Source organism: Phyllopteryx taeniolatus, chromosome 9 (genome assembly GCF_024500385.1).
Source record: "Phyllopteryx taeniolatus isolate TA_2022b chromosome 9, UOR_Ptae_1.2, whole genome shotgun sequence".
NCBI classification, from domain to species: domain Eukaryota; kingdom Metazoa; phylum Chordata; class Actinopteri; order Syngnathiformes; family Syngnathidae; genus Phyllopteryx; species Phyllopteryx taeniolatus.
The window spans coordinates 17,812,657-17,838,562 of NC_084510.1; the positions used below are offsets into that span (position 1 = coordinate 17,812,657).

The 25,906-nt window shown below is 40.3% G+C and overlaps 3 protein-coding genes across 8 annotated transcripts in view; 1 reads left to right on the plus strand and 2 right to left on the minus strand.

Moving 5' to 3' along the window:
- Positions 1-369: 369 nt before the first annotated feature.
- On the minus strand, positions 370-10,734 carry LOC133483762 (activin receptor type-1B-like). Of its 3 annotated transcripts, none has more exons than XM_061785444.1 (9): positions 10,144-10,734; positions 6,583-6,828; positions 5,851-6,117; positions 5,529-5,759; positions 4,570-4,647; positions 3,641-3,797; positions 3,441-3,565; positions 3,223-3,353; positions 370-1,323 (listed from the first exon to the last, which is right to left on the minus strand). In XM_061785444.1, exons 1-9 carry the CDS (start codon positions 10,205-10,207, stop codon positions 1,198-1,200), a joined length of 1,425 nt encoding a protein of 474 aa, XP_061641428.1. In that variant the 5' UTR covers positions 10,208-10,734; the 3' UTR covers positions 370-1,197. The 3 variants fall into 3 exon arrangements, with proteins under 3 accessions (XP_061641428.1, XP_061641427.1, XP_061641425.1); XM_061785443.1 differs by having other exon boundaries at positions 4,570-4,737; XM_061785441.1 differs by having other exon boundaries at positions 3,223-3,565; positions 4,570-4,737.
- arhgef25b (Rho guanine nucleotide exchange factor (GEF) 25b) overlaps positions 9,409-25,906 on the plus strand; it is a 40,061-nt gene continuing 23,563 nt past the window's right edge. The window contains exons 1-4 of the mRNA XM_061785440.1: positions 9,409-9,975; positions 15,780-15,999; positions 19,935-20,087; positions 20,516-20,622. Of these exons, the coding sequence (XP_061641424.1) occupies positions 20,574-20,622 (49 nt within the window). The 5' untranslated portion in view covers positions 9,409-9,975; positions 15,780-15,999; positions 19,935-20,087; positions 20,516-20,573. The remainder of the gene's footprint in view (positions 9,976-15,779; positions 16,000-19,934; positions 20,088-20,515; positions 20,623-25,906) is intronic.
- On the minus strand, positions 10,884-16,921 carry ankrd33ab (ankyrin repeat domain 33Ab). Of its 4 annotated transcripts, none has more exons than XM_061785450.1 (5): positions 16,393-16,921; positions 15,726-16,029; positions 14,676-14,805; positions 14,392-14,532; positions 10,884-13,014 (listed from the first exon to the last, which is right to left on the minus strand). In XM_061785450.1, the coding sequence occupies exons 2-5, from the start codon at positions 15,978-15,980 to the stop codon at positions 12,215-12,217; spliced, it is 1,326 nt and encodes a 441-aa protein (XP_061641434.1). In that variant the 5' UTR covers positions 15,981-16,029; positions 16,393-16,921; the 3' UTR covers positions 10,884-12,214. The 4 variants fall into 4 exon arrangements, with proteins under 4 accessions (XP_061641434.1, XP_061641433.1, XP_061641432.1 ...); XM_061785449.1 differs by having other exon boundaries at positions 16,182-16,921; XM_061785448.1 differs by having other exon boundaries at positions 16,129-16,921.

Consider the following 25,906-nt stretch of genomic DNA (forward strand, 5'->3'; position numbering starts at 1 on the left):
TGCCATTCCAATACTATTGGCGGGGACTGTATGACTTACAACACTTAAGAGCCCGTCAATTTTATGGCTTAAAGTAGGGATTTTTTCTTTTGGTTAAAAAAAAAAAAAAAAAAAAAAACTCAGCTCCAAAAATGATAATGCACCAAAATCAGTGTTATGACTTATTAGGCTCTAATTATCTCATATCAAATATTCCACTTTGAAAAAAAATTTAGGAAAATATTGCATAGTTTTTCTCATAACACAATACTGATTTTATTTGAGAAAAAGGGCATCAAAGATTAAACAAATTATTAAAAACTATATCTATGGATAGGTATAAAGCTGCTGAAAATTTTGAGGAGTTGAAAGTAAAGAAATACTCATGTATGACTTATGACACTTAAGAGTCTGTCCATTTTATGGCTAAGGACCTTCAACATACATACAACGTTAGGGATGCACAAGGTTTTAAATAAACATTGGTTACAGATGATTGTGAGCCATGCACGAGGTCAGTAGTAATGCACATGAGGCCTTTGGGGTTGTTCCATAGTAGACAAATATAAATAACAGAAAACATTAGTACAGCAAAAGACAAAAGTGCATCTGTTCCCTGAAACAAAAACACGTTTCTGAGAATTTGAGTCTTGAAAGTAGCATTCCACATAAATAGGCTCACAAAAAAAAAAAAAACACTGATCAACTACACTGTACCAAGGGTGGGGAACTTGTGGCCCGTGGGCTATTTTTTGTAACGTCATGTTGTGTGATGCTGTGGGCAGTGTATACACTACAACAGTCCATCCTTATCAAGCCAATCCTTTTCAGGTTGCATTTACACATCACTGGTGTAGTGGAACCAGATGAGTTTTTTGCCTCTGAGCAACACTGTGAAACCACCTATCACCTTCTGTTATGACTCCTTGAAAACATAATTTTTTTTAAAATTGTAATACATTCATTGTCATTGATTGCTTTCGAGAGCAGGGCAAGTCCCGGGATACATGTAGTGGTGTGGAGATGGGGAACCAGACAGGTTCTGGGTAGGTGAGGTAGGGTTTGTCAGGAATCAAGTGCCTTGAAAAGCTTGCAAAGCTACTGTTTATACAGTCATTGTTAACAAAGTGTCACATATTCTTTGTGCATCTTAGGAAGGCTAACTTCAGGAGGTGAAACTTCCATAGAGCTCTTTCCACGCATTTGGGTGCTATAAGATCAGACTTTAATGTCTTCTTTGACACTAAGCTGGGACAAGCTCTTTTTGACGCGCAGGGCAGTCAAGCGGGCAGCGCCATTGGCATACCAACACTCCCTCATTATTTTGCCCATAACCCGCAAAGCCTGGAACAGAAGGAAGAGCAGATTTCATTAAATTAGGAGAGAACTTGAATACCATGTATTTGAAATGCTATACCATGTATTTGAAATCAATCAGGACCTTTAAAAAGGGGGAGTTTGCAATTTGAAAATGTTACTGTTTGTTAAACACTGATTATGACTTGACAGTAGCGCATGATAAATATGATTTGTGAAAAAAATCAGCTGTCTCTGGCCCCATCCTGTGCCTGTAATGTAAAATTTCAACTTATTTCAGTGTGTTTCTGTACCTTCAATAGTGATTCGCAACACTTGGGAGTTGGGACTAATGGGGTTTATGCCACGGACGGGGCGGGACTTCCTGCAAAAGATTTCTGCCACCGCAAATATTTTTGGGGCCCACAGTCGCCTTGGTGTCAGGGTTAGATTTTTGTAAACAATATCTGCCAGTCAATGTTACGGCATGCTCGCAAAGTAAAATGAAACGATTCAGCTAAGTTTCAGCAAACAAAAAGCACTGCTGTCGATCATTGATGTGTGCCTTCGTCTTTTTTTTTTTTTTCTTTTTGAATGTGTGCCTTTGTGTGACGCTTCTATAGTGTTAGCCTGTGACAATGGCAGCTGCACTGCACACGACACCACTGAGCGAAGCATAGGGCAAAATGAAGAGCGATGGGGAGAACTTTTCCAATCGTGTAAACATTATGCCAACAAAAAATATTCATTGCCTATTTTATTTTGGAGCTTGTGGATGATCAAAGGCTGATTTGGAGCTAGTCACTCACAAAGAGTGCAGCCACGCTATGTATGACATAACTCCTTTCAATTCTGGATCTCTGTGCTTTTACGGGTGTACGTAACGTTCCAAGCTTTAAACGCAATCTTACGCAGGATGGGCACATAGGATTGCTACTGCTGTATCCTCGAGTTAAATAAAACAATGAATCTTGCAGTTGCTAGCTTCTCCCAAATGATCAGTTTTCTATTTATTTACATTCTTCATAAATACATTTGTAAGGCTTTCACTGACAAAGCGCAAAACCCTCTTTTAAATACGGGATACGAGTTGAGAAGGTTTAGTGTGCCGGCTGCCGTCTTGATCGCTCTCCCTAATTAAGTGGCCGGCCTCACAGATAACAAACGACTTTTTACTTAAAATCACCACGAGAGGAGGAAAAACAAGATAATGTTGTGTTGATGTAGTTTGCTTTGCTAAAAAACATTAGTAAAATATCAATGATTGTGTCATCTCGTAGTTTTGACCAAAGAATGAGTGGGCTCTAGTGAGCTAACATTAATAGCTTTGCTAGCTACGCATTAAACGATCGGTCCATATTGAACTCCAGTATTGTGGATGAATTTGCTTTAATGATACGACTCAACGCATTCATCGAAATCTTCGGTGTGCCTTGAGTGAATTGTAAATAATCCAGTCATTTAGGATTGAGGAGGATGACAAATTCCATGTTTTGGAGTGGCCATCGCAAAACCCTGATCTCAATCCTATTGAAAATTTAAGGGCAGAACTGATAAAAGGCATGTGCGAGCAAGGTGGCATACTAACTTGGCTCAGTTCGGTCATTAGAAATGGGCCAAAATTCCTGCCAACTATTGTGAGAGGCTTGTGGAAGGATATCCAAAACATTTGACCCAAATCATACAGTTTAAAGACAATAGTACCAAATACTAATGAAGAGTACGTAAACTTGCCCCCAAACTCCTGTAATTATTCTGGCATTTAGCAAAATACAAATAATTTTGGTAACCTTAATTGACCTAAAATAGGAAATGTTTAGGCTGATTTCATGCCAGACAGTGAGGAAAAAAAGCACGTCTTTTTATGTACAGTAGTGTAGTATATATCTGAAGCTGTCTGAATTAAAATTTTGGAAGACAAACATTCTGCAGAGCGCTTATCATTACCTCATGGCTCTGCCACCAGTTTGATATGTTGGGCCGTGTCTTTTGGTCACACACCACCTTTTTCATGTCTTCCAGTGAAGGGTCAGAGGGCACCAGGTCATAGTAGGGCAGCTGATATTCTTCAAGGATACCTGTTAGCACAGGACAACAGTTGAGGTAAGAACAGCGCTGTGAGTATAGAGGTTGAATAACCCGGGAGAAAAGACATCCTGTAAGACCTCCACTGTTACAGCGGCGCGCAATCTCCCAGTAGACCAGCCCCAAAGCGTAGATATCAGCACATTTGAATGAGTCAAAGTGCCTCATGTTGATTGTGTCGTCCAGGACCTCTGGAGCCATGTATCTGTGAGGAAAAAAGAAAATAATTTTTAGCGATGGTCAGAAGTCAAAGTTAAAGCATTTTCTCGGGTTGACCCACCTCTTGGTTCCTACTCTTTGGTTCGGAGCGATGTCGATGGTGTCTGTGACGGAGTCGTGACGGACAGCTAAACCCAGATCAGCAATGGCACAGGTGCAGTTCTTCTTCACAAGGATGTTCTTGGACTTTAGGTCTCGGTGGGCGATGCCCGGTTTTCCTACAAAGTTGATACATGAACAGGGATCTCGTTTGATGTGCGTCCCACGTCTGAGATGCACAAAAATGAGCAGGGACGCATGAAGCATATTTATTCTGGGTCCGTAGACTCATGGTTTAAGACACGCACTACATATGTCTGTGTGTGTGTGTTGGTGAAGAGCGTCCACACAAAGCGAATCGAAAGTATGAATCCTTGGTGCTAGCCAATCAGAGGTAGAGTGGGATAGGTTATCATTCCATACAAGTGAAATGGGAGCTTTTTCTGTACTTGATAAATGTTCATTGTTGTGGCTCCAAGCGTCCTGCATCTTCAAAGACTTCTGGTAGTAAGCGCCTGAGGAAGATCCTGACTATTCAGGAAAAGATAAAATTCCCAGATATGCTTTGGGAAGGAGGGAGATAACGAGGCTGTTGTATTGAGAATGCTTTATTTATTAATTATTCTCTCGCAATCACAACCTATGGAACGCCATACCTTAGACATTACTGCCATCTAGGGGTATTCCAAGCACAGAGCACTTCTATAGATTTTATGCTTGCAATTTTTTTGTGTTCAAGTTTACAATGGGTTTAAAAAGTGTATTTTAATGCGTGCGGGAGGGGTGAAACTATTTTTTTACATGGTCTTTCTATATTGCAGATTTTCAGCTATTACAGGTGGGTCTGGGTTCACTATATTTGCAACTTAGGCTTGATGCATTACTTCCCCCTAGTGACCTACAACAGTCAGTGATTCTTTTCACCACATGAAGAAACGAAGGAGTGTGCACCTTGCGTTCCGAGTATCTCCATGTGCAGATGTGCCAGGCCGCTGGCAGCGGTCACGGCCAGTTTGATCATCCCTTCAGCTGTGACAGAGAAGCGGTTCAGGTAGTCAAACAGGGAGCCGTACTCATGGTGGTCTGACACCAACCACAGCTGCGTCCATGTGCCATTGTCTACATCAAGAGAGACAATAACTGATTAGCCGAATGTCATTAATTTGTCTTGCTGGGAAATACAGTAGAAGCTTCAAAGTTGAACACAATCTATTCGATCAATAAATCGATTTTAGTTTACCTCATTTATTAGTAATTGGATCCATCCATCCATTTTTTTTAATAGCGTTCAAGCACAGGGAGAACATGCAAACTTTACACAGGAAAGCTAGCGTCAGGAATCGAACCACAAACTTCAGAGGCGTGACGCAGACGTGCTAACCACAAGTCCAACAATTCCCATCCAGTGTGCCGTGAGGGATCAGGTGTGCTGTGGGAAATTATCCTATTGCACTTCATTGGTCTGAAAATGTTTTATTTACTACAAATAATGTGTATGTTTGTTCATCTATTAATTCCAGCTGGTGTAGTCAACTGCAGAACAATTGAATTGTCTTCCACTACCACTTCACATTATAATTTCTGTACAAATACTTTTTTATAAAGACCCCCGAGGAGGGTGTAAAAGTCAGGTCACAGATGCGTCTCACACATTAACCACTAATGTAACATAAAAACAATAACACACACTTCAGTAGCACTCCTTTTGGAATAAGTGTAGAGAAAAAAAGCCACTAAAAGCTAAAGAAGAACCCCCCCAAAATATTTGGGATTGTTGTGTAACTGAAAAGTCGGTTAGGTGCAAATTTTGTTTGGTTTCCAAATTGTACAACCTTTGAGACGTTCGACTATACAGGACATAAAGAAATACAACATCCTCTTTCTAAACACGTGGTAGGAGAGATGTGCACCTTTGTTGTCAGCTGCTATGAAGCCCAGGATATTCTCGTGGCGTATCATGATGGTCTGATAGATTTCAGCCTCGCGGAACCAGGAGCGCTCTTCTCTGGAGGAGAAGATTTTCACCGCCACGTCACCCCCCCGCCAACGTCCTCGCCACACCTCGCCAAAGCGCCCCTTTCCGATGACTTCTTGGAGAACAATTGTTCTGGCTACGGTCCTTTGGACAAACAGAGGCAGGCCTGAACAGAACAAAGCCCACAAAAAAAGAAAAAGTGTGAACAGCGCACATGAAAGTTGGCATGCAGTTCAGTAATTAGATTTTGTCCTGACCTGAGCCAGAACCAGATGTTGACAGATCATAAATGAAGTCCTGCAGGCTCCTGTCGTTCGGCACGTAAAGGTGGTCGCAGGAGGGGTCTTCCACCTCTAGCCTCTGTCTGTGGCCACAGGCCCTCCGCTGGTGCTGACACACGAACACACCCACCAGCAGCACCAGACAAAGCAGGAGCAGCGGCCCTGCTATCACAGCGACCACTTCCACCAATCCCCACGTCCCACCTGGCCATAAACCTTCATTGGGGCCTGACTGGGTGGTCACTGAAGAAAATAAACTTGGAGTAATATGGAATGCAAAAACTCCCCTAACATTCATCAACATTGAAACAACGCGGACCTCCACTCAGGGATGTCATACATTTGTGATCACATCGGTGTAAAGTCTATATACAATGTTTAATTCTTTTTTTGTTTCAAGTGTCAGTTTTACAGTAAACATTAACTGGGAGTGACAAACAGCTTCAAGCAAGCACGCTTTGCTCTTATTTGGTGAACTGTGCGAGCACCAGACTGAGAACAGGTGCTAAGAAATACTTTAAAAGGTGTTTTTAAAAAAAATAATAATTTAACTGTGTTTTAATAATTAAATGTATTATAAGCATGTGGAAGGGGTAAAACTATTTCAAAAAGTGCTTTAAGGTCTTTTTATATCGTAGATTTTCACAAATTGCAGGTGGGTCTGGAACATACCCCTTGTGATAAACTGTTTTGTTTTTTGATTCTCACCAGATGGCAATTTGAGGTCGATGCTGTTGCAGTAGTCAGTGTAGCAGCAGTGGATGTTGACAAGGCCCTCCGCACTGAGACAGTAGAAGGGGTGTCCAGGAGGTTCGAGTTGGTCTCTGGTGATGCAAGTACGAACGTGCTGCTCTTGATCATCGATGAGGGACATGGAGGCCATGCAAGCTCCGTCCGTCTCACACCAAAAGCCCCTTCTCTCACATTGCGCAGTGGTACAGTTACACAGAAGAGCTATGTAGAAAGATGGAGGCATGATTAAAGGCTGAAGCGCCCAAGAGAGTCACAAGATATGCCTGAAAAGTCAAACAAAACTTTGGAATTCAAACCATCATTATGTGTGACGACACAAGAGACGTCAGCAAGTCTCATGAGACTGGCGACTTCCATATTTATGATACCAACACCGAAGTGAATCAGTGATGGCGAAGAGAAAGGAAAACTGCCATCTTTTACAGAAGGGGGTCTCAAACTTTTAATGCCAGCATGTATTGGCCTAAATACCATGGGAATTATTATTATTATTTTTTTTTAAATCCCCGTGAAAAAGAATTCACCAAGCGTTGGATTGTCTGCCCACTACTCACTATTCACAACCCCACAGAAGAGGGGAGAGATGTGTCAGGTGGGTGAGGTAAAAGAGAGGATTTTTTTAAAAAAATGGGTCCATTCAATCACTATAATGTAACTGGTGTGCTAGCGTTGTTTTATTTGCGAACGTTTTGTTCAAAACAACAACTCTTTTTAGTGAACATACTGAACTGAATCAGTTTATGAAATGATTCGTTTTTTGAGCTTGGCCGCCGCCGTGAGCGAGCGGGCTGGGAGTAGAAACGGAATTGCTGCAGCCTTCTGTCACTCACTTCTGAATCTTTGACGAATGACTAATGAGCAGCCAGCGTGCAGGTGGGAGTGTGACTTCATTGAACGTACTCCTATGTGATTTGCGATTCGCCAGCGTTGTCACTCACTTCGGCGAATGATCAATGAGCACCCAGAATCCGGCAACACCGATTTTAACCCTTCATCCTGCCATCCTCGCGGGATAGGTTTCACTGGCACGTGTTTCTTAAAGCTAACGGCTAATGTTGAATCAGTCAAGCACATGAAAACAAGCAGACGTTGGTCTGACGGTGTCTCCATAATCTTAACAGACTACGCATAAAGTCACGAGAGGACAGGAGACTGACATGAGAGTTAGATTCACCAGTACAAGGCAAGCTGAAGCGGCAGCAGCAGCAAAGAGTGATTCATTTGTTAAACTTTTTTGTTCGCGATCCGTCAAGGAGAGATGTACTAGTAGGTATGCAGTGAACTGTCCTGCCAAGAGTGACTCATGCGGAGGTTCACTGCGAACTAGTACAATGAGTGATCAACATATTATGCAGTGAACGTACATGAGTGATTTTTACCGTTCGTCCTCAAGGGGATAGCGTTCACTAGCATCTGTTTCTCCAGGCTAACGCCTAATGCTAAGCCAATCAAGCACATGAAAACAAGCCCACACACATAAAATAAATGTAAATTAATAATAAATGTATATATGTGCACATATATATCATCCCCTCTTTGTCTCTAATGCAATTATTCAAGCTTTTTATTAAATAATAATAACAATAATAATAACACATTATACTTATATAGCACTTCTCCAGTCACTCAAAGACACTTTACACTGATGAGATGAAAATAACAGTAAGGTGGCTGAACAGGAAGCACGGGTGCTGGTGTCAGTTACGCCGTCCACCGTGGTGGAATCCAGACAAGTCTTGCCTGCCGGCGGGAGCCTGTGTGGCTGTAGAGGGGACGCGGAAGGATATGTACGGTAGCTGAGCCCGCCGCACGGATGTTCACGAGTCACAACTGCAGCCAGGTGTTGGGAGAGTGATGGGTAGGTGATAACTTAGCTTCCTAGTTTACAATATGTGACAACAACAATGCATCGTCCTTCGGTGAACGTATTGAGTGAACATGAATCTCAGGGCTTAATTATGAACTGAATGAGGAAGGACTTGAATGATTCTTTGAAAAAGAACTGAACGATTCGGTAAGCTAATCTTTTGACCTAAACTGATTTTAGTGAAGGCGGCACGGTGAATTACTAGTTAGCACATTTGCCTCACAGTTCTGGGGACCCAGGTTAAAATCCGGCCTTGCCTGTATGGAATTTGCATGTTCTCCCCGTGCCTGCGTGGGTTTTCTCCAGGTACTCCGGTTTCCTCCCACATCCTAAAAACATGCACGGTAGGTTAATTGAAGACTCTAAATTGCCCGTAGGTGTGAATGTTGTTTGTTTATATGTGCCCTGCGATTGCCTGGGGACCAGCTCGGAGTGTTTCCCGCCTCTCGCCCGAAGATAGCTGGGATAAGCTCCAGCACGGCCACAACCCAGGTGAGGATAAGCGGTCCGGAAGATTAATCAATGAATGATTCTCGTGATTCAGTACACTCAAAAGAACTACCGTGCCCATCACTCGTGCAGCGTTCACCTGTCATGCACATTTTGGCGACAGTGACCGCAGTTACATTCAACATTTATAAATATAGTAAAGTATTGCTGTGAAACACAACACATATGGTTTTATATAGTGTATTTTCATGTCTGATATATTTATTTCTCAACTCCTCTAAGTTTGTCAGGTGACGCAAAGTTTAAGCTTTGCACATAATGCAGCCGTGTTGCCACTTAGCAATTTTTCCCAAGATGAGTGGGTGTGCAGCAACCACAAAGTGGGCAGGTACTTGAATAATTTAATTTAAGATAACTGTCACAAATAAACAGTAATTTGATCTGGTCGTTTTGCAAGCCTTATGCGTTTATCGTCTTTTGCATTTAATCGACAAACCGCATTGATGTCAAACTGAAAGCAGGTCACAGACTCATTTTGACCTATGTTATGCATAAAACAGTTAAAAAAAACAAAAAAAAAACAATTGGACTCTGATGGAAGGGGACCTTTAAGGTCAAGAGTGAGACTTGTACCAAATTGTACCACAGGGTTTCTTAAGAGTCTCTGCTTCCCCCCGCCCCATTCTAAACTTATACAAAGCTATTTTCTAATAATCATTTAGGCTTGACAAAATATTGGGCACAATTCAGCGCTCACCTCAGACTCTACACATTCAACAAAAACTCCTCATGGAGGTGATATCATGAGAGCTTTACAGTAAAGAAGCTGTCATGACGTTTAATCGGCAAGTGCGATAAGTGCCACGAGAGTATGAGGTTGAACGGTAGTAAAAAAATATATATATTTGCTGAAACAAACTCGGAACTCTTGTTGCCCTAAGATAACGTTATAACCCATCCAACGAACGATGTTGCCAAATGTCACAAATATTGAAACAACTCTCCTTTGGCAGAAAGAATGCACTACCGAGGTGAGTTACAGTCATGGACTTAATACAATGTAAAACAAAAGAACGAGACAGAGAGCAGTATTCCAATCTTGTGACAAAGCTAGCTCATAGCATATTGCTGCTAGCGGCGAGCGCCACGGTGGTTCCCCTTGTTGGTTCCGAAGTGAACAAAAACAAGATGCGACTCACCTTCACAGCTTCTGTACACGGCTAGGCAATTCACCAATACCAGTGGAATTCCTAAATTCGCCATGATAACTTAAAAAAACAGCCCTGCGTTCCGCTACATCGTAGCACGTTTTGCTAACTAAGTTAGTGTGCTAACGTGAGATGAGGCTAGGACACATGACATGAAATCCTCCTCCTGATGCAGTACAACACATTGATTGTTTAGGAGCACATCAACAAATCACTTTATCTATCTATCTATATCTATCTACATTGGGCAGGATTACTGGCATCCTCAGTTTTAATGTAAGTTTGCCACATATTTGCAATACAGTATTTACATGTTTTGCATCATTCAAAAAAAACAAAACTGCAAAACCGCCAATAAATGAAATGTACATAATGATACAGATTCATATTATGTACGTCTATATGAACTTGATGGGAAAATTTTAGTGTCCATAGGCCAGATTGAAATTTTTAAACGGACAGATGGAGGGGGTCAACCGTGGATGAGGTAAAAAAAAAAAAAATAGACAAAACAAAAGGTAAAATGTGTATAGTTAAATCATAATTCATTTTCGTTTTTAATTTTATTTCTCATAATTCATTTAATTCGCATAATTATTTAGCCAATTATTGAATAAAAAAATATAAAAACATGTTTAGTGAATATGTAGTTTTTGACTTTTTAAATTGTATTTAATTATTTATAATTCATGATTGAACTAATTATTTAATTAGGTAAATGAATCAGAAAATGAATAAATACATTTTATTGAACCATACTTTGCCCACCCATTTCACTCAAGAGGTGGACAGATGGCTAGCACCTGTGAAACTGAAGTAGTAATCGCATGAGTTTTATGGATTGTTTCAAAGCCCTGAAAAAGAAAAAATATATACCGTCATGTTCTCTAACATAGACGGGATTTAAATGATTTACAGTGGAACCTCGGTTTTGTGACTAAACCATAACAAAAAACTTTGACTAAAACCCAATTGTATGAAAACTGAAGCAAATATTTCCCATAGAAAATAATGTTCATCCAATTAATCTGTTCCAGATTAATGTTCCAAAAATATTAACACAAATAAATTTTATGGAGAATAACTATAGTTTAACATTCAGAAGACAATGTGAAATAAATATAAATGACTAATGAAAGGGATAAAGTAACATTTAAGATAACTTTTTCCTTTACTAAAGAATCTTGACGTTGAAGAGGGGAGAGGGATGAGGAGAGGTTATTGTTTTGAAGCGCTGTCTGCCATTTTCATACTTGGCTACAATTTCTTTCTTTAATTTTAAGCTGTTTCTTGTCTTCTTCATCAAAGGGCAAAAATTACACTCAATAAATAAGCACCCAAAACTTTCTAAGTGGTTCCGATGAATGTGTGGGGTGATGTTTACTCAACAAGAAAACACTCAGTTACGCATGCACATGAGATGCTTTGTGTGGGTGCTAGATTCCAGGAAATGAGTGGCTGAGTAATGCGGGCAGATGGATGAGTTTGGCTCAAACCATTTTGAACTGTACTAAAACCAAGCGATGCATGAAAACTGGGCCAAAATTTTGTCTAAAAAAAAATCCTCAAAAAACGAATTGTACAAAAACTAGGGCATACAAAAACCGAGGTTCCACTGTATCATGTTAAACTCAAACAATGTTAGAAGAGTGGATACCCGCATACTTGCGGTTCAGTGCCCACGGATTCACCTATTTGCAGATTTTTAATTTTTTTATTTCCAATTAAATTGTTTTTCCTCATTGTTTTTTTTGGGGGGGTGGCGGGGGGATTAACCCTGCAAATGCTCATTGGCAGTTTATCACCGCTTATTCAAGAATTATTTTTTTTTCTCAATGCAACTATAATGGCCGTCAATTATCTGCGGATTTTCATGATTCACGTTCCGGCCCGGTACCTGTTCCACTGTAGTTGCATCTCTTTTTTGAGTTTACCATTAATCAATAATACGTACCAAGATCTTTGGTTTAAATATTTTGAAGCCCTGAGTGGTGATTATAAAAAAAAACAAAAAACTTTGGTTTAAAAATGCTTTAGGTGGTTTAAAAAGATTTAGGAAATGTTATTTTTTGGCCTTTGTGCGCTCCCGCTCTTTTTTCTCTTTCTTCTCTTCCTTGATCTCTTTATATCTCCACTTTGGTGGTTCCAGGTAGCCTTTCTCTGCCTTCTTCTTCTTCTTCTTCTTTTCTTTCTTTGGCGTGGCCTCTGTGGATCTGTTGATATTGATCTGGGGGATACATCCCGAGGGGAACACGCTGTTCCTCCTGGCCATACTTCGGGGGATGAACTTGGAGGCGACCTTGGTGGAGGCCAGTGAGAGGATGCTGCCCCTCCTCTCGGTCTCAGCGCAGCAGGTTGTAGCGATGGACTCTGCCGAGTGGATGGAGGGAATGATGTGTGACACGGAGCCGTTGCTATGGCACACGGAACTTTCCTCCAGTTCCCTCTCAGAGTGTTTCTTCATCAGCTCTGGTACAGCGAGGCGTCTCTTGCCCACCTCAGGGGGACTGGTGGGGCACAGTGGACGACACCCAGTTGAAATGAGGGGGCTGTGGATACTGGTGGTGATACGCACCATATGGTCCAAAACCCCATTATCCTCTGGGTCATGAGGAAGCCGGAATCCAAACGTGTTCTTAATGTGATGGGTGATTTTTTCCCGGGTGCTTTTTTCCGCTATGGCCTTTGCGACCCTCTCCTTGAGTTCTGGCCACTCCGGGATGTAACTTTCACAAAATTGCTCAGCTTTTGGCCTTATTTTGAGGCGGCACAGACGATGCAGCGTCTCATAGCGACCTGTTTTTAGCGCCCAGTCCTGAGCGCACTTTCCTCTTGTGGTGTCTGTCGCATGGATGTCAGCCCCTACACAGAAAGATGAGCAGAAGACGAATGAAATACATAGCATTCAAAAGTCTTAAGCACAATTAGACTTGTTGTTTAGCTATAATGAGCATATAGAGTCATGGCAAAAATTATGAGACCACCCTTATTTCTCCAATTTCCTGTTCATTTTAATGTCTGTACCACTAAAGGTGTTTTACCTAAAGAATACAATGAACACGACAAAATGCATCTGATTCCATGACACTTTGTCCTGTTTGACATTCTTAAGCGTAATTGTATTCCCAGTGATTTTGGTTATTATCAAGAAAACCATGGAAAATGGCTAGATATCAGCTTCTAAATTAAACTCCTAAGGCCTTTTCACACTGCACTTGCTCAGTGTGAAAGGCCAAAGCACAACAGCACAGGAACGGGAGTGCGGCCATCCCATGTCCCACATCCCAGCCTAGAAGGAAGTCGGGAGACTTTCCCCGCTGAGTGGAGTGCAATTTGGCAATATGTATTTGTCATTGTTGGAAAAGAAAGCGCTAACTTTGCTTATTTTAAGGAAGAGGAGCCCCACAGTTCTGAGGTCATGGGTTTGAATCCATTTTCTCCCCACACTTGGCACCACGTTGGTTTTCTCCAGGTACTCTGTTTTCCTCTCACATTCCAAGAACATGCATGTGAGGTTAATTGAGGACTCTAAATTGTTCATTGGTGTAAATGTGAGTCTGAGTGGTTGTTTGTCCATTTGTGCCCTGCGATTGTCTGGCGACCAGTTTAGGGTTTACCACACCTCCAACCCAGAGTGAGCCGGAATAGGCTTGTATCAAAATGATTGCCTTTACCAAGACAATAATGTATGTAGCTAAAATAAACGAATTAACAAAGCTCTCATTATGATCCAGTGCAGTTTACGCTGCAAATTACAATCACAATAATAAACTTCTTGTAAAAATAATACATCTCTGACACTGTCAATAAAAACTGAGTTTGATTATCTTTGCAAAGGCAGACATTTTGCTAAAGATCTTGGATTGGATCCAATTTGATATCATATACAAACATGTGCGGCATATTCACTTACGGTAGCTAATCTACAAGGTTCCGGATTATAAAATCAGTCATTACAATGGGATGTTTTTAGTGTGATAATATGTTCAGAATGATCTCTTAAACCGGCCTGGCGTCATACTCTGATGGACAACGTTATCTGGCTTAAAATACGGACAGCTCAACGTCCTGGCTAGCTATTCTGGAACTGTACGTTTGGAGGTTAATTGGATAACGTCCAGCTTTCAAAAAAAGATCTGTGTCATAGTAGAGCAACTCCTGTGCAAGAGTGTCCTTGCAAGTGATGACTGGATATGAAAATCAAGAAAAGTGCATTTTTCATCAAATTATCTTACATACCGGCCATAACAAGCGCAGCAACCACGTCATCGCGGCCCGTCATGGCAGCTTTGATGAGGGCTGTGAAGCCTCGGCAGTCCTTTATTTCTGTGTCTATTCCAGGATAATAATTTAGGAGGTACATGACCGTGTTGACATGACCTGGGGATTAAAAAGCATCAATAGAAAGCATGTAAATAATATTTGAATATACATTTTATACCCAGAAGTCGTTTGGATGACAAATTGCTATGTATTGCAGCGTTTAGTTCTGACCTACCTATCTGTGTGTAGTTCTGACCTACCTGCTTGGGATGCAATCATCAGTGCTGTGTTGCCTTCATTGTCCTGATGATTGATGTTTATATAGGGGCAGGTGTTAAGCCCATATACAATGTCAATGAATCCTTTGCAGCAAGCCACCATCAAGCCATTCTGTAGGGAGTAGTTCACAGTTTGGATGAATTAAAATAATGGACATGCGGTTAGGAAATTTAGATGCTGCTCTAAATCCATTAAAGTTCAAATGTTTTTTTTTCTTTTTTTTTGCAAACAACTGTATTCTTCTCACCTACAGTATTGTCATGTTTTAAGAAAGCTATGTACATATTTGGACTGCAACTAACGATTATTTCTTTCCATCCCTTTATTTGAAAACAGCATATCATTTATAATTGACAGTGAAGAAAATACAGAAAGATAATTTATTATGATTCAATTCCTGGTTTGGTTACATCTGTTAGAAATTAGGCAGAAATGGTCGTTGTTTTTCAAAGTAAAAGCAGATGTTTGCAAATGTCTTATTTTGATTAAACACAAAGAGAATGCATCTGCTTTCATGGAGGACTACAGAAATCGGAGAATATTTACTGTTGTTGAGAGACTGAAGATCAGAGGATTTGGACAATTTTAAGTTAAACAAGGTCTCTAAAGGATTAATCGATCAAAATAGTTGTCGATTAATTTGATACCCGATTAGTTGCCAATTAATCGATTAATTTTTCCCCTCTAGTACATATCAGGGGAATTGTTTTAGCAAATATTTGCACTTGCTGAGCTTTTGTAGCACCAGTGGGATGTTTTTCTGATAATTTATTCATTTTGTATTTTTTTAGGAATCCCCTTGGAATAGTCTAATGAATGTGTTTTTTGTCATGCTATTTTACATCTTCATTTATAAGGTTGTATAGTTCTTGGTGATATTTTACACTCTCAACCTAAGAGATTTGTATTTCCTTTCTTAACTTTAACTGTGTGTCTTCTATGAACCAGGAGTTTAAACTAAACAATTGAATGGAATTAAATCTCAGCAGGCAAAATCTGTGTCACACATCTTCTAAATCATGTACTCTTACCCAGTTATTGATGTCCAAGTCCATGACCTCCTCTCTTGTCACTCCTCTTTCCAGAATCCTCCGCAGTGAGCCCAGGTCATTGCGGGCGCATGCTTGGTACAGTGTGGATGCCGTTCGCCCATCAGATGTCTCTGGGGTGTAGTCTGGCAGCACAGAGTCGTCTGACAGGATGCTTTCCGAGTCCCACCCCGATGGAGACCCGTCCTCCTCGTCAGGGCCTGCACCCAAGTGAGGGTCCTCTGCTGCAGTGGCCATCTTCCAACAGCAGAGTCAAGTGAGATGAGGCTCTATCCTCTGGCTACATCTACCAGGGACAGAATAGTATAATGCATCAGAGGTGAAGACAATCATTACAATCCGACAATAAGGCCTAAAACACTCATACACTGGTTTGTTTACGGACAACGTGATCAATGGCAGCGAGAGTCCACTTGTCAGGGATTATGGCTGAATTACCTGACTGTCATGGACTTCGTGTAGCCATGTGAGGGCCCTCACAGTTAAGTAACTGGATCAGGAATTAAAAGCCTTGCTAAGTGCACATGCCTGCTAAATAGGGACTAACCCTGCACCTCAGAATAACCTCAGGCACGGCTGGCATCCGTCAGCAGCATCTATCTAATCACAACATCACATAAATACATTCACAAAGAGATATCAAACATACTATAATGTGTAATGTAACAGCAAGTGTAAGCCAAAAGATATCTGCATGCAGATCACGCCCTGTGTAACTTCTGCTTTTGGACGACTTCCAACTTCTTCCGGTACTCCCGCCGAGCAGCTGAGAAGTTAGTTCCCTGCGGTGCCTCCGAATGGATTTACTTTACTCATTTCCATCCCACATGTCGTGGTGACGGTGGCACGGTGGACGACTGGTTAGAGCGTCTGTTTCACAGTTCTGAGGACTGGGGTTCAATCCCCGGTCCCGCCTGTGTGGAGTTTGCATGTTCTCCCAGTGCCTGCGTGGGTTTTTTCCGGGCACTGCGGTTTCCTCACACATCCCAAAAACATCCATGATAGGTTAATTGAAGTCTCTAAATTGCCCCTAGGTGTGAATGTGAGTGTGAATGGTTGTTTGTTTGTGTGTGCCCTGCGATTGGCTGGCAACCAGTTCAGGGTGTACCCCGCCTCTTGCCCGATGACCCTTGTGAGGATAAGCGGCTCAGAAAATGGATGGATGGATGGATGGATGTCATGGTGCCATGAAACTGAGAGGAGGAGTCATCACATTCGAATGCACAGTCTGTCTAACTATTGTTCTCCGCTCATCCCACTTAAACCTTTGCAGGGAGGATTACTTGCTGCTTTGGCCATTTTTTGTCAATAAACACAACACTGGTGGTGGAAAAACTGCTCGGATTTCTACAGCTTGACTTAGCCATTTAGAATTCCTACTCTGTTGTATGACATTTTTGTCACTATTTGTTTTTATATTTCCCACAATAAGAATTCTTCTTTGTCGGATGGACTGTAACAAGTACAACACTGTGGTAAAAACTGAGACCATCATTAGATTTTAGGAACGCTAAAATGTTTGTTTTTGTCATTACTTTTCAGATTTTACTGTGTGTTTCGGTCCAGTAATTTCTTTATTATTATCTAGTGGACTGTATATAGTCCACTTTTAAATTGTGAACACTTTGTGAGTCTTTTCTTTGTATCGTTACTTTACTTACTTACCATGTACAGTATAACATTCAGTCAGTGTCTTTATCAGAATACATTTATAAAAAATAACAAAAAAGAAATACATTATAAAACACTAACATGGCAAGCATGTAAGATGACCTCTTACACACACATAAGTATACTTCCATGATATGCAAGGTAATCAAACGGTTCATAATAACAAAGTTACCAATCATCTTATTATATTAAAATTCATACGATTAGGGCAAAAACACATTCACAGGTGGACACAATTGTTGGTACCCCTCTGTTAATGAAAGAAAAACCAACAGTGGTCACAGATACAACTTGAATTTGACAAAAGTAATAATAAAAATGTAATCAACATTAACCAATCAAAATCATAGATTGCTTTTGAATTGTGGTTCATCAGAATTATTTAAAAAAAACAAACTCATGAAACAGGCCTGGACAAAAATTATGGTACCCCTAGAAAAGACTAAAAATAATTAGACCGTAAGGACATGTTCAAACAAGGGGTGTCCTCTAATCCAGAACAACCTCCAAAGAAATTAAATGTGAACTCCAAGATCAAGGTACATCATTGTCAGGTTGCAGATCTGTCATTGTTTGAGGCAAAGTGGACTTCATGGGAGTTGACCAAGGAGGACACCACAATAGAAAATAATTATAAAAAAGCGAGACTGGAATTTGCCAAACTGCATGTTGATTAGCCACAAAACTTCTGGGAGAATGTCCTATGGACAGACAAGACAAAAGTGGAACTTTTTGGCAAGGCACATCAGCTCAGACAAAAATGAAGCATATGAAGAAAAGAACATTGTCCCTACTGTGAAACATGGTGGAGGATCTGTCATGTTCTGGGGCTGTTTTGCTACATCTGGCACAGGGTGTCTTGAATCTGTACATGGTACAATGAAATGTCAAGAATATCAAAGTATTCGAGAGAGAAATGTGCTGCGCAGTGTGAGAAAGCTTGGTCTCAGTCGGAGATCTTGCAACAGGATAATGAACCAAAAGTAAATGAACCATTTATTCTTTGCCACAAATGAATTACTGTGAAAAAGTGGCCTAAAACTATTGCTGATTGATGATAATCTATGTAAAAAAACATGTACAGTACATGTACAATATTTTTTTGTCTTTTATTGTAAAGAGCATATGAATGATTCAGCAATTTGGAGGTACAAGGATGATATATGACGTAAGATGACGTAGCCCAGAGGAATCTCATGAATTGACTCTCACGCACACTATTAATTTCATCAGTGAGAACCAGCGTGCTCCCAACAGATGGGACTGTTTTCAAGCACTCAAGTGCAAACAAACAACGGCAGCCTATCATGGTTAGTTATATCACTGCTAAAAAGGAAGATGGGGGCGGGGGGCGTAATAAATACACTTCTAACTAGTGGAATGCTTTTGCGGATGTAAAATTTTGAATTTTACAAAGAAATATGACAAACATTTACAGGGAAGTTATGCAAAAGGTCAGTGGACTCTCAGTCAAAGTCAGAAAATTGTTGTTTCTTTTTTTAAATCAACCAGTGAAGGTTGTGTTTTGGTGTTTTGTTTTGTTTTTGGCCATTTATTTTTACACTTGTTAGTACTGTCATGTTTAAAAAAACAAAAAACGTGCCGAGCAAGGGTAACTGATAAATAATAAAGACAGTGTTTCTAATTGATTGATTGGATGTATGACATTTAGGAATGTTAAAATGTCACGTAAAACAGTACAATTAACAACGATAAAGGTGACAATTGGTCCCTGGAATGGATTATTTCTATTTCCAATGGGAAAATGTGTAGTGAAATCTGAGTCAGAGGTTGCACATGGGTCCTTGCCATTTCTTTCTTTCTTTGAAACAAAAAAAAAATAGAATGCACTCATGTCATTGCCTCATTTGACCTCTGAGTCTTACAAAGAGTTACCTGAACCTTTTATCCTCCTTTCTTGCCCTGTTCCTGTTAAATGGGTGACACCAACACCGTCGAGTCGTTTTACAGCATATACTACTCAAATTTTAATGTTCCAAATTAGTTAAAATCAAAAGTTTCTTTTTAGGACCAGCTGGGATAGGCTCCAGCATGCCCGCGACCCGAGTGAGGATAAGCGGTACAGAAAATGGATGGATGGATAGATAATACGTTTTTGGTTTATATACACAGTACGCGTGTGTGTTTGAAGAGGACAATTGAAACATGAGAAACTTGTGAAATCACTCAGGGAGATGTAAATGTCTAAACTGTAATCTTAACAACATTTACAATCAATACTCATGATGATAGTTATTCAAGTTTTCTGAGACAGTTCAAAGGGCTGCTGTGGGAATGAGCCCATGGGACTTGTGGGACGTGGCTGTGGGCCTGTCTGGACACATTGAACTCCCTCCCTTTCCTCCTCACTAGAGTGGCCTGAGGAGGGATCCCTCTGCATCTGACCAGCTCTCCTCATGTGCCCAGAAGAAGAAACATTCTCTTCTTTTGTTCTCCTAGAGTGAAAGCCAAACACACTGACTGACATGTTTTCCTTCCTCTTCCTCTGTCTATCCACAGACAAGGATACGCTCCATAGAGGAGAAGAGTGAGGGAGATCTGGAGATGAAGGAAGATCTTTGATTCACAAGGAAGAGCAAGAGATGAACAATGAAGACTTTGGCAAAAGTACAAGGGAGGACTCAACAACTTAAGGGATACAACGTTGACAAAGTGAGTGTGCCATTGTCATAGAAATTAGGTGAAATTTAAAACATAAATTTTCGAAAAGCTTACTGCTGCGCATGCATTCATGTTTATCCTTGAGAAGTTTGGGTTAGCAAATCTAACCCTCCATCAACTTCAGTAAAATTTAAGTTATGCTCATTTTATTACTATATTATATTAGTTGTGCTTGTCTGTGTAGAATGAATTGAATTCAAAGATTTTATAATATTGTATAATATTCTATTCTTTATAATATTCTAATATTCATACTTTCAATTCAAAAGTAACTTGTTGGCGTCTCTGTTTTTTGTTGTTTTAAAAAGCATACATTTTTGCTTTTCTAATTGTTGTGCTGTTAAGTGTAGTGCTGTCCGAAATATTCTGCTGATAAGAAACCACTCAACTTAATTTGTTAACACACACACTTTGTGTAGGATTTCAGACTGCAGCAAGGAGAAACTGTTGACTGATGACAACAATCAACACACCAATATGGAGTTCAAGTCGGCCAGGAGGTCCAATGTGGCTGCAGGATGCAATGGTAATAATAATAATAATAACTATAATACAGCATGTATTAATTGTTAATAATATAAATTATAACAATAGTATAAACATTTAATTCACAGGCTCCTTTTAAATCAGGGAAACTTTACATGCCAGGGTGTCAAACTCATTTTCATTGTGGGCCACATTGTAGTTATGTTTTGTCTTAGAGCATGGGTCACCCGCCTTTTTCTTCTTTGGTACTGATTAATGTGAAGGGCTACCAGTTTGGTGCACACTTCTGACATAACAAATTTGTTCAAATTACCTTTGATTATATGTTATTAGTATTTTATAGTCATCTACTGTTTGTAAAAACACCGATCATGTTAATGATTTCTCAAAATAATGATCAACAATGATTTAACAAGGAGGCACAGTGGGTGACTGGGTAGCACATATTGCCTCACAGTTCTGAGGTCCCGGGTTCAAATCTGGCCGCACCTGTGGGGAGTTTGCATGATCTCCCCATACCTGCGTGGGTTTTTTCCGGGGACTCCATTTTCTTCCCACATCCCAAAAACGTGCATGGTAGGTTCATTAAAGACTCTAAATTGTACGTAGGTGTGAAGGTGAGTGTGAATGGTTGTTTGTCTATGGTGCCCTGTGATGGACTGGCGACCAGTTCATGGTGTACCCTGCCCCTCGCCCAGAGTCAGCTGGGATCAGCACCAGCACACCTGTGACCCTAGTAATAACATAATTAAATAGAATTTAAAGAACTTCAGATCATGATTTCATGCATTCATTGTGCAGCTCCTCCTGGTGTGTGCGCCTTGGCCACCAGGGGGAAGTAGAATACAAGCATTAATACCTACAGTGGCACCTTGAGTTACGAATTATTACTTTAATTACTTTTTTGTCAGCGTGTGGTTAAAAATAAATATAGAAATAAGTGAAAACAAACTACTTTAAAGAAATATAACACGAAATAAATAATACAGTCTGTTACTCATTGGGAGGGGAGGAGGACAGCTCCTCCTTGAAGAAGAACCTTCTTCCATAATAACACGGGGAAATACTGATTGGTGATGATGTTTTTTTTTTCTGTTTCTTTTCTAATTTAGTGGCTAACTTTGGCACAACAAACTGATCCAGGGAAACTTTTCTTTTTCTGTTCATAAAAAAACATCAAACTGGGAGGTCACATTGTCATTTAAAAGATTAATTGCTCTGTTGGCCAATTTCTTTTGATAATTTTTTTTATTGCCTCGCTCATGCTATCACCAGTGAGTGGTTTCTCATTTTTGTCGGTCTAATAAAGAGCAAAAACATAATAATGATACAGTGCCTACCTTAGTTGCATTGCGTGCCGTGCAGTCAATGACAGTTGCACAACGCAGAGATCTTTCTGCTTATTTATAAAAAGTGCTTCCAAACACTATCTTTTAGCAGTTTCCCTTTGGGTGTCATTCTGACTGTTTAGCCTTTTGTTTACTTTTTAGAAAAAGTTCCGTGTGACGATAGCGCACCTTTCATAATGTGGCTGTCATGATCTGTGTTTTGGTTTGGGTTGTGTTTGGTTTTGTTTTATCTTTTCCTGTGTTCCATGTTTTTCATGTCTTGTGTGCTCATTTAGTTTTTGTGTCCACCTGTTCTCGCCAACCTTCTACCTTGTGTCGAGCAATCAGATCCCTCCAGCCACTCGTGTCTTGACCAGGTGTTCCTTATTGTCTCGTCAATCTGTTTGTATTTAGTTCCCTGGTTTCTTTCAATTCATTGTCAGGTGCCATTGTCTCTCTGTGTCACGTCATAGTCGCCAGTCGTCGCTCGGTTAGTTCACCAGTCATGTTTTGGGTTTACTCAAGTGTTACTTTGTTTAGATTTTGGACTTTGTTAATTTAGTGTTTAGATTTTTCCATGATCTTTTTTAGGAACATCTTTTTTTTTTTTTTTTTTAAATACTACTGCGTTGTTTCCCTGCACTTGGGTAATCTCTCCGTTTTTGCCTTGCCTTCAAAAACCACAAATATGACAGTGGCGGATGTTGGTCGGGTCTGATCTGCTGAATGTGCGTATAGGTTGAACTACAGGCCTATGTTTACCTGCCTTCAGTGACACATAGATCTGAGTGTCATCTGCATAGTTGTGGTAGGACACTTTTTTTGCTGTGTTAGTCGACCCAATGGAAGCATGTAGAGATTGAACAAATGGGGTCCCAGGATCGATCCCTGGGGAACCCCACAGATCACGACCATTTTTTCAGAGAGACAGTTAGCAATATCGACAAAGTATGTGCTGTTCTTCAGATAGGACTTGAACCACTTTAGAGCAACAGCAGATATTCCCACCCGGTTTTCCAACCTCTGTAATGAGATCCCATGATCCACTGTGTCAAAGGCCGTGCTCAGGTCCAGCAGAACTAAGACTGAGACTTTGCCTGCCTCTGTGTTCAGATGGATCAAAGCTGTCTCCGTGCTGTGGTAGGGTCTAAAACCAGACTGGAAAGTGTCAAAAACATTGTTACACAGGAGAAATTCGGTGAGCTGATGGAAAACGACTTTTTCTCGGACCTTGCCTAAAAATGCCAGATTTGATATTCCTCAGTACTGTTGCAGCAAGACTTCTCTTCTTTAGGAGAGGCGTAATGACAGAAGTTTTCAAGGTTTTTGGAAATGTTTCAGTCTGAAATAAGATAACTAAATAATAAACTGCTCAGCACCAACTTTAGAAATCTGATTGGTAACTCATCAAGGCAGCGACAGTGACAGGTGTGAAATGTGTCAGTTCTAGGTGACTGAAGTGTTGTCATTTGTGTGGTAGAGATTATTGCATTTTTAATACCTTGAACTTTGTCGTTAAAGAATATTGAAAACGTAAATGTAGAAGTGAGTTCTAAGGGCAGTGAAACTGGAGGGTTTGTTAATCTGTTTCCTGTGGCAAACAGGAGACAAGAGTTGTTGCTGCATCTTGTGATGATTTCAGAAAAATACCTCTCCCTTGTTCTACACAAAGTCAGGTTGAACACGCATAACCTTTCTTTGTAAATCTTATAATCAACATGGAGATTTGACATACACCATTTCCACTTGGCTCTCCGGCACTCCCCTTTCTGTGCCCTGACTGAGTCTCCATTTCTCCATGGTGCCTTTTGTCTATTTTAACCATCCTAACTTTGACAGGAGTAGACACTTGATTTTCTTTAGTGATTCACAAAAAATAATGTGGTTGCAAAAGTTATAAGACAACCTATCTAATATTTAACTTCTAAATCACAATTTTGGGCTATGAAAGAAAAGATAGGCTTAAGACATGATTAGGTAACACACAAAGTGAAGCGAGCACTTCCATTATTTTTATGCTGCAAAGAAAATTCAAGATACAAAGGTCATTTTATCATCAAGTTAGGAGTTTAGCAAAAAAAAAATTGAACAACTCTCAACTTTGACCTAATGATTAAATATTGAGTGGTTATAGTCATTCAAAGGTTATCTCATGGAAAAGAACCCAGCACATTTGAGAAACATTCAAGTTGTGCTGGTCAAGCGTAAACAATAATGAACATGTGTTGCATAATCAACTGATGAATCAAAATCTTAATCTTTTCCTTCCCTGACTATTTCCTTTTTCTGGTTCGTGCGAGTTTATGTGCATTTGCATCACACTACTGGCTGCCACATGACTTGACAGCTGTACTCAGAAGATCATCTAGTCATGAATACTTAATCTTGGTTTTGAGATTAACTCTGCCGGCCACCATCCTGCCAGCTCATATCACTGCTGATATTTCCACTTGTAGCTTTTTCCACCACAGATTTTTTGCTACCTGTGGTCACAAAGGCAAGTAAGGAGTGGGCTTTGTTGTGTGAGCATGTAGGTTAGACATGGCTGAGGAACATGGACTCAGTGGCCACAGCATTAGGTTCACCTTCACAGTTGAGTAAAATCAGTAAAAGAGTTAATAATAATGCTAGGTTTTGAGCATTTTTGTCATAGGGTATTCTTTTAGCAATTAACTGATTCATTCCGTGACCACGCTCTTAACTCAAAGCACTTGCGTCTCAAATCATCTTTGAAATGAATGGAGATGCATTAATCCGTTCCAGCCTTCCCCCCCACAAATTTTTTTTTGCTGTGTTTTTAAACAAAGGAAAACATCCATCCATCCATTTTCTGAACCGCTTCTCCTCACTAGGGTCGCGGGCGTGCTGGAGCCTATCCCAGCTGTCATCGGGCAGGAGGCGGGGTACACCCTGAACTGGTTGCCAGCCAATCGCAGGGCACATACAAACAAACAACCATTCGCACTCACATTCACACCTACGGCAATTTAGAGTCTCCAATTAATGCATGTTTTTGGGATGTGGGAGGAAACCGGAGTGCCCGGAGAAAACCCACGCAGGCACGGGGAGAACATGCAAACTCCACACAGGCAGGACCGAGGATTGAACCCGGGTCCTCAGAACTGTGAGGCTGACGCTCTAACCAGTCGGCTACCTTGCCGCCACAAAGGAAAACAGCACTTTATAATATTTACTTTATAAAACAAAGTAATACGATAATTTAATAGAACGTACAGAACTTTGTGCATCATCATAATTCATTGCAACTCCTTCTGGGGGTTGTGATTTGGCCACTGGATGGCAGTATATTACAGTTATGAAGACACAAAGACAAAATACAGTATTCTGCAATAACATTAGTCATTATTCACAGAGAATAAAGAAAATATGCCTGTGAATATTGTTATATTGTCTGTCTACATGGGTTGATGCACCGTTTGTCTTCAAATATCCGTTGCTTGAAGGGTTATAACACCGTGACTATCGCTGCTAGCCGGTAGCCCGTCTATGTCATTTTGCATTGTGTGTTAGCATTTAGCTAGCAGAAGACAAAGTTGAGTAATCGTTTTAAATACACATGTAATTCCCTTTGTTTTTCCGTTTAGTTTGACAGGAAACTTCAACTGGGAGTGGCTTTAAACAGCTTGAAGTTTTCTTTTTTTGAAGAATTGTTCACTCTCTCCCAAATTGCTGCTTGTCGAGTGATTTAAGTTGAGTTCACTGCCCATTCAGTGTTATTTATTTATTTATTTTTGGTTGCAATTCCCCAAAAAATAATTGGCCGAATGATGGCTAATATCTCAAAAAACTCGTAAGTCAGGTCACTTTTAGAATTTCAAGTCACCACTGCATGTTTATAATTGTGGTTATGGGGTCAAGTGTTTCACATTTTGATTAGTTAACGATAGCAATGCCATAGTTGTATTGTTGTCCCATTTCAGTATCAGTTCTTATTCTCTTTCCTCTTGGTGAATACAGTTTCCATTATTAAATAAG

Bases quoted from the DNA above. Each gene is read 5' to 3' on its own strand.
- LOC133483762 (XM_061785441.1), bottom strand. From the start codon at position 10,207: ATGGCGAATTTAGGAATTCCACTGGTATTGGTGAATTGCCTAGCCGTG. The intron at 6,118-6,582 runs GTGAGAATCAAA...TATTTTCTTCAG, and splicing joins CGACCTCAAATTGCCATCTG to TGACCACCCAGTCAGGCCCC. The intron at 4,738-5,528 runs GTGCACATCTCT...CTCTTGATGTAG, and splicing joins CATAGCAGCTGACAACAAAG to ACAATGGCACATGGACGCAG.
- ankrd33ab (XM_061785450.1), bottom strand. From the start codon at position 15,980: ATGGCCACTGCAGCAGAGGACCCTCACTTGGGTGCAGGCCCTGACGAG. The intron at 14,806-15,725 runs GTAAGAGTACAT...TACTCCCTACAG, and splicing joins ACTTGGACATCAATAACTGG to AATGGCTTGATGGTGGCTTG. The intron at 13,015-14,391 runs GTATGTAAGATA...CTTTCTGTGTAG, and splicing joins TGCTGCGCTTGTTATGGCCG to GGGCTGACATCCATGCGACA.